This window comes from Pristiophorus japonicus, chromosome 8 (assembly GCF_044704955.1).
Source record: "Pristiophorus japonicus isolate sPriJap1 chromosome 8, sPriJap1.hap1, whole genome shotgun sequence".
Classification (NCBI taxonomy): Eukaryota; Metazoa; Chordata; class Chondrichthyes; family Pristiophoridae; genus Pristiophorus; species Pristiophorus japonicus.
Genome location: NC_091984.1, coordinates 36,857,715 through 36,871,235, shown reverse-complemented (window position 1 = coordinate 36,871,235; position 13,521 = coordinate 36,857,715). Strand labels below are relative to the sequence as shown.

Below are 13,521 nucleotides of genomic sequence, written 5' to 3'. Positions count from 1 at the left end.
CACCTTTATTGCATGCACCCCTAATTTCCTGTTTGATGCCCTCCCCAACATCACTTCTACTGTTTGGAGGTCTGTACACAACTCCCACTAGCGTTTTCTGCCCCTTGGTATTCCGTAGCTCCAACCATACCAATTCCACATCATCCAAGCTAACGTCATTCCTTACAATTGCCTTAATTTCATCTTTAACCAGCAACGCCACCCCACCTCCTTTTCCTTTCTGTCTATCCTTCCTAAATGTTGAGTACCCTTGGATGTTGAGTTCCCAGCCTTGGTCACTCTGGAGCCATGCCTCTGTGATGCCAACCACATCGTATCCATTAACTGCTATCTGCACAGTTAATTCGTCCATCTTATTCTGAATACTCCTCGCATTGAGGCACAGAGCCTTCAGGCTTGCCTTTTTAACACACTTAGACCCTTTAGAATTTTGCTGCAAAGTGGCCCTTTTTGTTTTTTGCCTTGGGTTCCTCTGCCCTCCACTTTTACTCATCTCCTTTCTGCCTTTTGCTTCTGTCTCCAATTTGTTTCCCTCTGTCTCCCTGCATTGGTTCCCATCCCCCTGCCATATTCGTTTAACTCCTCCTGAACAGCACTAACAAACACTCCTCCTAGGACATCGGTTCCGGTCCTGAGACCGTCCGGTTTGTACTGGTCCCACCTCCCCCAGAACCGGTTCCAATGCCCCAGGAATTTGAAACCCTCCCTGCTGCACCACTGCTCAAGCCACGTATTCATCTGAGCTATCCTGCGATCCCCACTCTGACTAGCACGTGGCACTGGTAGCAATCCCGAGATTACTACTTTTGAGGTCCTACTTTTTAAATTTAGCTCCTAGCTCCTTAAATTCGTCTCGTAGGACCTCATCCCGTTTTTTACCTATATCGTTGGTACCAATGTGCACCACGACAACTGGCTGTTCACCCTCCCTTTTCAGAATGTCCTGCACCCGCTCAGAGACATCCATGACCCTTGCACCAGGGAGGCAACATACCATCCTGGAGTCTCGGTTGCGGCCGCAGAATCGCCTATCTATTCCCTTTACAATTGAATCCCCTATCATTATCGCTCTCCCACTCTTTTTCCTGCCCTTCTGTGCAGCAGAGCCAGCCACGGTGCCATGAACTTGGCTGCTGCTGCTCCCCCCGATGAGTCATCCCCCTCAACAGTACTCAAAGCGGTGTATCTGTTTTGCAGGGGGATGACAGCAGGGGATCCCTGCACTGCTCTTTCTGTTGGTCTTCCATTCCCTCTCTGGCTGTGGACCTTTTACCTGCGGTAAGACCAACTCATTAAACATAGAAACATAGAAAACATAGAAAAAAATGTGCAGGAGTAGGCCATTCGGCCCCTCTAGCCTGCACCGCCATTCAATGAGTTCATGGCTGAACATTCAACTTCAGTACCCCATTCCTGCTTTCTCGCCATACCCCTTGATCCCCCTAGTAGTAAGGACCTCATCCAACTCCTTTTTGAATATATTTCGTGAATTGGCCTCAACAACTTTCTGTGGTAGAGAATTCCACAGGTTCACCACTCTCTGGGTGAAGAAGTTCCTCCGCATCTCGGTCCTAAATGGCTTACCCCTTATCCTTAGACTGTGACCTCTGGTTCTGGACTTCCCCAACATTGGGAACATTCTTCCTGCATCTAACCTGTCTAACCCCGTCAGAATTTTAAATGTTTCTATGAGGTCCCCTCTCATTCTTCTGAACTCCAGTGAATACAAGCCCAGTTGATCCAGTCTTTCTTGATAGGTCAGTCCCGCCATCCCGGGAATCAGTCTGGTGAACCTTCGCTGCACTCCCTCAATAGCAAAAATGTCCTTCCTCAGGTTAGGAGACCAAAACTGTACACAATACTCCAGGTGTGGCCTCACCAATGCCCTGTACAACTGTAGCAACACCTCCCTGCCCCTGTACTCAAATCCCCTTGCTATGAAGGCCAACATGCCATTTGCTTTCTTAATCGCCTGCTGCACCTGCATGCCAACCTTCAATGACTGATGTACCATGACACCCAGATCTCTTTTCACCTCCCCTTTTCCTAATCTGTCACCATTCAGATAATAGTCTGTCTCTCTGTTTTTACCACCAAAGTGGATAACCTCACATTTATCCACATTATACTTCATCTGCCATGCATTTGCCCACTCACCTAACCTATCCAAGTAGCTCTGCAGCCTCACAGCATCCTCCTCGCAGCTCACACTGCCACCCAACTTAGTGTCATCCGCAAATTTGGAGATACTACATTTAATCCCCTCGTCTAAATCATTAATGTACAGTGTAAACAGCTGGGGCCCCAGCACAGAACCTTGCGGTACCCCACTAGTCACTGCCTGCCATTCTGAAAAGTACCCATTAACTCCTACTCTTTGCTTCCTGTCTGACAACCAGTTCTCAATCCAGGTCAGCACACTACCCCCAATCCCATGTGCTCTAACTTTGCACATCAATCTCTTGTGTGGGACCTTGTCAAAAGCCTTCTGAAAGTCCAAATATACCACATCAACTGGTTCTCCCTTGTCCACTCTACTGGAAACATCCTCAAAAAATTCCAGAAGATTTGTCAAGCATGATTTCCCTTTCACAAATCCATGCTGACTTGGACCTATCATGTCACCTCTTTCCAAATGCACTGCTATGACATCCTTAATAATTGATTCCATCATTTTACCCACTACCGATGTCAGGCTGACCGGTCTATAATTCCCTGTTTTCTCTCTCCCTCCTTTTTTAAAAAGTGGGGTTACATTGGCTACCCTCCACTCCATAGGAACTGATCCAGAGTCAATGGAATGTTGGAAAATGACTGTCAATGCATCCATTATTTCCAAGGCCACCTCCTTAAGTACTCTGGGATGCAGTCCATCAGGCCCTGAGGATTTATCGGCCTTCAATCCCATCAATTTCTCCAACACAATTTCCCGGCTAATAAGGATTCACGTCATTCTCAGCATCGTGGATGCTCCAGAGTGAATCCACCCGCAGCTCCAATTCCGCAACGCGGTCCGTCAGGAGCTGGAGGCGGATACATTTTCCGCACACGTAGTCTTCAGGGACACCGAAGGCGTCCCTGATTTCCCACATAGTACAGGAGGAGCATAACATGTGTCCGAGCTCTCCTGCCATGACTTAACCCTTAGATTAACTTAAATTAGCAACAACAGTGTTAAAAGTTACTCATTGATATAGAAGAGAAAAAAGAAAAAACTACTTACCAATCACCAGCCAATCACTTACCCCCTTGGCTGTGACGTCACTTTTCTATTTCTTTTTACTTCTTTTTGCCTTCTCCCTGTAGCTGCACAAGCCGGGCCTCTCCACGCACCTCCTCAACGCTGCTCCCGACTCAGCGACGCACCGCCCGACCTCGCTGCCTTTTATAGGCCTCTCCACGCACCTCCTCGTCGCTGCTCCTGACTTCTTGACATGTCCGCAGCCTTTGACATGGTTAACCACTCTATCCTTCTCCAACACCTCTCTACCATCATCCAGCTGGGTGGGACTGCACTTTGAGGGCATGAGTACGCAGGTTAAGAAGCTGAATGGTGGCTTACATGAGGAGGCGGCATCACTAGCCTCGTTCCGTTCTTACACATCTAATCTAGTCAGAGAATCACCTGCAACGGCTTCTCTTCCCACCCCCGCATCATTACCTCTGCTGTCCCCCAAGGATCTACCCTTGGTTCCCCTCCTATTTCTTATCTACATGTTGTCCCTTGGCGACATCATCCGAAAACATAAGAACATAAAAAATAGGAGCAGGAGTAGGCCATACAGCCCCTCGAGCCTGCTCCGCCATTTAATACGATCATGGCTGATCTGATCATGGACTCAGCTCCACTTCCCTGCCCACTCACCATAACCCCTTATTCCCTTATCAGTTAAGAAACTGGCTATCTCTATCTTAAATTTATTCAATGACCCAGCTTCTACAGCTTTCTGAGGCAATGAATTCTACAGATTTACAACCCTCAGAAGAAATTTCTCCTCATCTCAGTTTTAAATGAGCGGCTCCTTATTCTAAGATTATGCCCCCTAGTTCTAGTCTCCCTTATCAGTGGAAACATCCTCTCTGCATCCACCTTGTCAAGCCCTTCATAATCTTATACGTTTCGATAAAATCACCTCTCATCCTTCTGAATTCCAATGAGTAGAGGCCCAACTTATTCAACCTTTCCTCATAAGTCAACCACCTCACCTCCAGAATCAACCTAGTGAACCTTCTCTGAACTGCCTCCAAAGCAAGTATATCCTTTCGTAAATATGGAAACCAAAACTGCACGCAGTATTCCAGGTGTGGCCTCACCAATACTCTGTATAACTGTAGCAAGACTTCCCTGCTTTTATAATCCATTCCCTTTGCAATAAAGGCCAAGATTCCATTGGCCTTCCTGATCACTTGCTGTACCTACATACTAACCTTTTGTGTTTCATGCACAAGTACCCCCAGGTCCCGCTGTACTGCAGCACTTTGCAATTCTTCTCCATTTAAATAATAACTTGCTCTTTGATGTTTTCTACCCAAGTGCATAACCTCACACTTTCCAACATTTTACTCCATCTGCCAAATTTTTGCCGACTCAGTTAGCCTGTCTATGTCCTTTTGCAGATTTTTTTTGTGTCCTTTTCACACATTGCTTTTCTTCCCATCTTTGTATCGTCAGCAAACTTGGTTACGTTGCACTCAGTCCCTTCTTCCAAGTCATTAATATAGATTGTAAATAGTTGGGGTCCCAGCACTGATCCCTGCGGCACCCCACTAGTTACTAATTGCCAACCCAAGAATGAACCATTTTACCGGACTCTCTGTTTTCTACTAGTTAGCCAAAACACAGCGTCAGTTTCCACATGTTTGCTGATGACACCCAGCTCGAGTTCAATACCAATTCTCTCGACCCCTCCATGGTCTCTAAATTGTCAGATGGCTTGTCCGACATCCAGTTCTGGATGAGCAGAAATTTCTCCAATTGTATATGGGAAGACCAAAGCCATTGTTTTCGGTCCCTGCCACAAACACTATTCCCTCGCCACCGAGTCCATCCCGCTCCCCAACTTCTATCTGAGGCTGAACCACACTGTTCGCAACCTTGGTGTCATATTTGACCCTGAAATTAGCTTTCGACCACATATCCACAGCATAACTAAGACCGCCTATTTTCTCCGCTCATCCACGTCTTTGTTACCTCTAGATTTGACTATTCCAACGCACTCTGGCTGGCTTCCCACATTCTATCCTACGTAAACTAGAGGTGATCTAAAACTCGGCTGCCCGTGTCCTAACCCGCACCAAGTCAAGCTCACCCATCATCCCTGTGCTCGCAGACCTACATTGGTTTCCGGTTAAGTAATGCCTTGATTTCAAAATTCTCATCTTCATATTTAAATCCCTCCATGGCCTCGCACCTCCCTATCTCTGATTTCCTTCAGCCCCACAACCCCTGAGCTGTCTATGCTCCTCTAACTCTGCCCTCTTGAGCATCCCTGATTATAATCGCTCAACCATTAGTGCCCATGCCTTCTGTTGCCTCAGCACCGAGCTCTGGAACTCCCTGCCTAAACCTCTCCTCTCTATCGCTCTTTCCTGATTCAAGACGCTCCTTAAAACCTCGCTCTTTGGCCAAGCTTTTGGTCACCTATGCTAATTTCTACTTATGCAACTTGGTGTCAATTTATTTTTTAAATCTCATACTATTCCTGTGAAGCGCCTTGGGATGTTCCACTACATTAAAGGCGCTATATAAATACAAGCTGCTGCTGTTGTTGAGAAACTGAAAATTAACAAGGGTCCTGTGCTAGAGTGAGTAGTAGATTGGGGGAGAGTTTGGGGATTACAGGAAGTGGAGGATGCAATGGAGGCATCAGTGTGCATTGATCCATCTATTGGTGACAAAAATTAAATCCATAAATTTCTTGCATTTGGTGGAATTATCTAAACTCATTCCTTAGAGCTAGGAGAGAGGATTTTCGGTCTTTGCTCGATCGGTCTCAGGTCCAGAACCAAGACGGCGGACCACTAACTCATTGTGTATTCAGTCATCCAGAATTAATGCCTGCTGCTAACTGAGCTATGCAAGGGTTTTTGTGACCCTCTAGAAGGGAATTAATGGGTGCTTCCTTTTGACACCTTGATAATCGGTTAAATTTTAGATTGGGGTTTGGAGGACAATAAGAGATAATGTAAGTTTTTTGAAATTTTACTAATCAAATCCTGAAGTCCTCAGAGTGTCCATGAACAGAAACAACTTCATAGAGAGATAAATACATTTATAAAGAACACTTTTAAAATTTAACATTGAAATCATTTGTCAGAGAAAAAAAATTGAATTACGGTGCACGCCGGCGGTCCGCTCCCCAGTGGTATTTCAAAACCGCCAGCGGAATTCTGTGGAGATTTTCACCGACACGGTTTTCACCAAAATGACCAATACCGCCGAGAAACCGGGTGGAGATACAGTGCAAATTCTAGCCCTGAGGGCTTATTTTAATGATGAGAAACAAGCTACATCATCACTGTGAAAAAAAATTTCCAGCTAAATTATTTAAAACAAAAACTACCTGCAAGTTTACTGGTAGAATTGATTTATAAACCATTGTCCAATGGAGTTATGCAAACTGCTGCATGAATGAAAATTTTTCTGAGCACATTCAGTAATGTTTATAATAGCAGTTAATTAAATTAAGTAAAATTTGAACATAAGTTCATGCCATTTTTATCAATGAAATTGGGAAATGAGGATCACATGGCAATAAAAGGTATTGCGTTTCCCCTCTCCAAAATGAAATGTTATGCTATCAAGGGACGATTCCTTTAGAAGCGTGGCGTAGAACAGGCACACCCTCCACTTCTCCAACCTCAAGCTGGCGGATCGAAATGTTAAGATAAAATGAGATTTGAACAGGTCCCCTCCACCTGGTCAGGCATGTTTCAGAATAATTTTCTAAAAGCAAACAGTGATGTCCCTTATATAAGCCAATAAATATGAATGGAAAGTTTATATGGGGAGAGATAGATTTGCCATGTTTCAACAGTAAACAGGCTCCAGGTCCCAAGTGACAAGTCCTCTCTAGACAAACTTCAGAGAATTTTACTGTACACATTGGTCTTCAATATCTACCATCAGTCATTAGCTTTTACATACATGAACATGGGGGAGCAATGTTCAAGGTTTGGGCTATCTAACACTTCAAGCTGCTGGCATGATTTGAGGAAAATGGGGTGGTGAGTTAATGTATCGGGGACTAATACCTCCTCAGTAAGCCCTGGTGACTGCCATTACCTTTTACATAACATTGGTGGTAATGCTCTTGTAGTAAGTTGCAGTAGTTGGCGAGCTCCTTGTTCCTGTGGAGATGGGATATGGGATCCACTGAGGACGAGTTTGCTGGCCGTTCCTGTGACAGCGACCTTAAACCAGTGTTAGAATGAAATTAGTAGCAATGAAAAAACATCTTCCAGTCCAATATATGGATTAAATACAACTCCTATCACTGAAGCCGCAATAGCTGCACTTTCAAACATGGATACTGATAAGAAACATTGTGGAGAATCCGTAACCAAATAAAATGAACATAATGATCCGAGACCATGGAGGAAAAATCTTTGCAGTTACTTTTAAGGTCACTAGATATCAGGTGCACCTACTATTGGCAGCACAACAGAAATTTACCATTACAAAAGCAAAATACTGCGGACGCTGGAAATCTGAAATAAAAACAGAAAATGCTGGAAATACGCAGCAGGTCAGGCAGCATCTGAGGAGAGAGAAACAGAGTTAACGTTGCAGATCGGTGATGCTTTGTCAGAACTGGAAAAAGTTAGAGATATAACAAGTTTTTAAGCAAGTGTAGGGGCAGGGAAAGGAGGGAGGGGAGGCAGGAACACAAGGGATGGTCTGTGATAGGGTGGAAGGCAGAAGAGAGTAAGAGACAAAAGGGATGATGGTGCAAGGCAAAAGGAGATGGTAATGGGGCAAGTTAAGAAACAAAGGATGAGACTAGATAGGGTGTAAATGGAAAGGGAAGAATCATCAACAGTTGCCAGGGGAAAGAGAGAAAAAAGCAGAAAAAAAGAAAAAAGTAATAGGGCAGGGGTGGCAGTCTGAAATTGTTGAACTCGATGTTAAGTCCAGATGGCTGTACAGTGTCTAAACGAAAGATGAGAGATGCTGTTCCTCGAGCTTAGTTGAGCTTCATTGGAACAGTGTAGGAGGCTGAGGACGGAGAGACCAGAGTGGGAGTAGAGAGGAGAATTAAAGTGACAGGCGACCGGAAGCTCGGGGTCATACTGACGGACTGAGTGGAGGTGTTCTGCAAAGCGGTCACCCAATCTGCGTTTGGCCTCCCCAATGTAGAGGAGACCATATCGTGAGCAGTGAATACAGTATACTAAATTGAAAGTACAAGTAAATCGCTATTTCACCTGGAAGGAATGTTTGGGGCCCTGGATAGTGGGAAGGGAGGTGGTAAAAGGGCAGCTGTTGCATCTCCTGCGCTTGCACAGGGAGGTGCCGCGGATAGGGGAGGGGATGTTGGGGGGGGGGGGGGATTGAGGAGTAGACCAGGACGTTGCAGAGGGAGCAGTCCCTTCGGAATGCTGAAAGGGGAGAGGAGGGAAAGATGGGTTTGGTGGTCGGATCACGTTGGAGGTGGCAGAAATGGCGGAGGATGATCCGTTGAACGTGGAAGCTAGTGGGGTGAAAGGCGAGGACAAAGGGAACCCTATCATGGTTCCGGGAGGAAGGGGAAGAGGAAGAGGTGAGAGCAGAAGTGTGGGAAATAGATCATCATCATAGGCAGTCTCTCAAAGCGAGGGTGACTTGCTTCCACGCTAAAAAGGAATGAGTTCACGGGTGTTTCAATGAAGGACCTAATATTCCAGATCCCGAACTACATCTTGGAGGGTGGAAGATGCCTGTGCTTGGATTTTTTTTTTAAAACATGTGGTGGCCATTGCACACCAGCCACCACACAGGCTTGACAGAGCTAGGTCTTGGTCCAGTGGCAAGGATTACCCAAGACGACTGGAGACCAGCTCTGCTGCACAGGCCTAGTCCGCACACATATCGCAGTGTGGGCTGGCCCGTGCTGCCCCTGGGCCCTCGCCTCTTCTGGGCCTCAGATTCACGCCTCTCCTGGGCCCCGGTCACTTCCTTCGACAAACTCTTGCCGCTCCTTTGCCCCTCCTGCTGTGCCTGCCCGCACTGCAATCAGCGACCTGACTTCCCAGCCGTCGCCCTCTTTCAATGGTATGCCGCCGCACGTTGCTCCCTCTGATGGCCCCAGCCTGCTTATGATCTTGCAGGCCGGGACCACACCAATTTCCGGGCCGGGCTAGGCCACCGCACGCTGCTCCCTCTAATGCAGCCTTTCAACGGACACGGTCGAGGGCCATGTCCAGCATGGTAAAGGGGAATCCTCGGTTGAGGAAAAAGGAAGACATCAGATTTACCATTGACTGATCTGTTTTTTAAAAATGAAAGTAATCCAGTCTTAAGTGTCAATCAACTTTGGTAATAGAATGACAATGAGTTAAGTGTACAAGGATTCTGAGAGCAACAGTTTAGACAGTTGTAATGTATTAGGAGGAGGAGTGGATTTTGCAAATAAGGCTGATACAGGAAAAACAACTACTACATTAGAAGTTCCCGAAAGTCTCGTGAGAATCCCAATTTTGCAGTCAATGTGTCAGGGTGAGATTAAAGCCATAAATATTAACATGTGAAAAACAATATCCAAAATAGGAGAAATTGGAACATTCTTATCTAATGTTAAAGCCTTCACACAAGCTTTGCACGAAACCTTTACCTCTGACTGTTGTCTTCATTACACTGATATTAATGGTACAAGAGGGTCCTTAAACACGATCAAAAATGCAACTTTTCCAGTGATCCAGAGCTCAAAGCACAATTTTAGTTCCAAAACATAGAGTGAAAGGCGCATCCAGCTGCTCGTTTCCCCCCCACAACTAGGTTATAGCAGCAGTACAGTCGTTACCAGTGCTCCACGCATGTGCACAGGGTTAATGTACAGGTTCAATACCAAACAGGAACACCAGGTCCAGCACCAGTAACCAACCAACAAAAAAAAAAGTCCATGCGCAGTACCAAATATTTCCCCATTAGTAGCATTTGTGCAAGCACGATTCCAAGGAGAGCACAAGAAAGGAAAAGAAACAGCATTTGCCCCCAGGTTATAGAGCAGCACTGGCAGAGGCCAGGATTCCCATCATCTGTTCAATCTTCCAGCTGGGGGATTGTGCAAAGGGACAGAGAAGTAAATAAAATACTTTTGAAATCTCAGCATTACCTTCTATAAATCAGTGCACTTTCTATGGGGGAGTACAACAGAATTTTTACAAACGACTATATTGATGTATTACTGAAGAAAACCATTCGAGACCTTCAGCACTGCTGTAAAAATGTATCAAATAATGTCATGCTCACAGAGACCAACCAGATTTTATATTGGCAGACCAAATTGAAATCTAGAAGTAGCATGGATTGCATTATTTGTTTGGGTTTAATCTTTTGACATGTAGCAGGCAAATTTAGTGCTTCAAGGGAAATGCCATATAATCACTATTTCTTTCAGCAGAGAGATTTTAGTTTAACATTTACAAAAAAAAGCTGGCTTGTACATCTAAAGCTTTGTGAAATATTTACCATTATTTTCAGTGGCAGAGAACACAATGGCATTATCACGGCTGTGAAGAGGACGACTGGATTGGACGTCACCAAAGTCCAGGTCGCTGATTGGAGCGTGGGCAGGTACAGCAAGAGCGGCGAGTGATCGTGGAATGACGTGATCGGGGCCCAGAAGAGCGAGGGCCCGGGGGAGCATAGGTCAGCCCACGCTGCAATATGTGTGCACACTAGGTCCGTGCAGCAGAGCTGGTCTCCAGCCGTCTTGGTTAATTCTTGCCACTGGACCAAGACCTAGCTCTGTCAAGCCCGTGTGGTGGCTGGTGTGCAACGGCCATCACACGTTAGAAAAATTCACGCACAGGCATCTTCCACCCTTCAACATGTAGTTCGGGACCTGGAATATTAGGTTCTTCATTGAAACACCTGTGAACTCATCCTTTTTTGGCGTGGAAGCAGGACATCCTCGATATGAGGGACCGCCTATGATGATGACGATGCTTATCACTGCACATGGTGGAACACTGGTTCCGCATTCACGCTATCCTGCCTGGGGAAAGATGCTGATCAGATTATCCAAGGATCGGGAGAGGAAACAAACAATGTTTTTTTTAAACAAAGAATGAAAGTTCCTCCAGGGACACTTTTACAAGCGTTCCTTCAGTCAGAACATCATCAGTGGCAGAGACTCGACATCAGGTTGCTTGCTGCCTTTTCAGTTAGGTGTATTGTAGTACATAGAGGCTTTGAGGAGAGACGGGGGGGAAGGAGAGCATGAAACTCATTCAAATATTATAGATAAAAACAGTGCAGGGAACTTGCACTCAATTGAAATGGGAAAGGGTTGGGACAGAGACATGCAAGTCACCCAACAGCAGAAAAGAATATCCAATGTTACAAGAATCAATCCCTTAACCAAAATTATCAAAGCGTGTCCAGCAAGCAGTGAATAGGAATCGGGGCTCAAGCTGATAGCTTTGCTACCTGGTTTTCAAATCCTGATACAATTCCCAGGAAACATTGTCTTGAGATCTAAATTGTTCAAAAAAGGAGGGAAAAAAAAATACACAATCTAATCAGTCTCATTCAATCCAGGTCTAATCTCATCATCTTAGTTAGTAGGTGGAGAGGCAGAAACACGAACGCATAAAAATAGCACAATCTACAGCCCCAATATCAATGTGAAGGTGGTTTTTGGGCCAGTGGGGGCACAGAAAACGGGTTGAAATTAAGTGGGCGAAACCCTGAAGTCAGATTCTCAGATTTCAGCTGGATTGAGGCAATACATTTTGACTTCCGGATTTTACATCTCCAAGCTGCACACATGACGCGATCTCAACTCTGTTTGAAAGGACAATGTAGAAATGGAATTTGGAGGAGTCAAGAGGTATTTAGGATGGATGCACAAAGAGCAAGGGTAGCACACAGATTTACTAATGCATCCCTGGAATTAGCGCTGGGTGCAATCAGGAACAGGAGGGACATACTTTTCCTCAGCAATTGGAGGAACAACCGTGCCGCTCTCACCAAGAAGATATGGCTGGAGGTAGCTGAGGAGGTGAACAGCAGGTGAAAACCCAACTAACTATCTAACCGGACCCACCAAAGTACGAGTGTTTGCGCTGGTGCATGGCTGAATATCCTGTGATGGTGCACTCTCGGAAGGAATGGGGTCCTCCTGCATGTCCAGCAACACTTTCTGTACGGTGAAGGCCCTGGAAGACAGCAGGAGCACAGAGCACCAGTCTTGGATGCAGTGCTGGAAGCGATTTAATTACCTAACCAGGTCAGGAAAAGTGAGTACATTTGCTGATTCACTTACATGCTGTGGTTTACCCCCCCACCCCGCTCCCTTTACTCAGTCTTGCCAAGCGTATTCCATCACATCACTCCTCACACCCACTCAACTTTCAGCGACACCCAGTCTTCACTTTCTATGCACTTCATCCATCCACCATTGCCACTTACTTCAATCCTTATACATTGTAATGCATCTGTCTGATAGTCACCCTCACCGAATGCATTGCAACCATTGGGTGAATACCTGACCTTCACTCGCAGACACCTGTTTCATCACACTTTGTAGGTGAGGAGAGCACAAAACCAAGGGAGAGGGACAGGAGGTGGGCTACCACAAATAGTCTACCTCACAAGTGCAGAGGAGAATGCCATGAAGCTCAGTGGCACATTGGCACCCCTCTCAATCGGAGTTGGAGAGATAGGGAACTCGCTGATAGCTGGTGACAGAATTACAAATATCTCAGACACACATACTGACTTTATTTCATCAATGATTGAACAATGAGAAGACAGAGCATGGTGATCGTCATGATGTTACTTTGCGATAACTAATTCATATCCTTTCTTTTGTCTTCCAGGGCCTTCATGCACACAGAAAGTGTTGCTGGACATGCAGGAGGACGATTCCAAAGAGGACCTCATTCCTTCTGAGTTTGCATCATCACAGGATATACAGCCATGCACCAGCGCAAATACTCGCACTTTGATGGATCTAGTTAGACAGTTAGTTGGGTTTACACAACTCGAGAGAGTACAAGCAGGCACTGGTAGCTAGGACAGCTGTGGAGAGTTTGCTTCGGTGGGTGCAATCCTCTCCAAGCTCTGTTCAGGGGGCTATCGTTGAGAAGGAGAATGCTAGAAGTGCATCAGCAACTTAGCCAGGTACTGACAGACGTGCCATGCACACTCTCCACAATAGCAGAGTGGATGGAGGAGTCCAACTCTATCACTGTATGGTGAGAATGTCTGCTGCCATGGAGAGTGTGGCCGCCTCCATGGAGATTCAAGCACGGCTCTCAAATGAGTCCATTAGCATGGACGATCCTTCGAAACGAGGATGACTTGCTTCCACA

The 13,521-nt window shown here is 45.8% G+C and overlaps 1 protein-coding gene across 1 annotated transcript in view; it reads right to left on the bottom strand.

Moving 5' to 3' along the window:
- Positions 1-13,521, bottom strand: part of szt2 (SZT2 subunit of KICSTOR complex) — a 259,721-nt gene that overhangs the window by 192,212 nt on the left and 53,988 nt on the right. Inside the window, exons 27-28 of the mRNA XM_070886683.1 lie at positions 11,633-11,680; positions 7,286-7,413 (exon numbers count right to left, since the gene is read on the bottom strand). Coding sequence (XP_070742784.1) covers positions 7,286-7,413; positions 11,633-11,680 — 176 coding nt within the window. The remainder of the gene's footprint in view (positions 1-7,285; positions 7,414-11,632; positions 11,681-13,521) is intronic.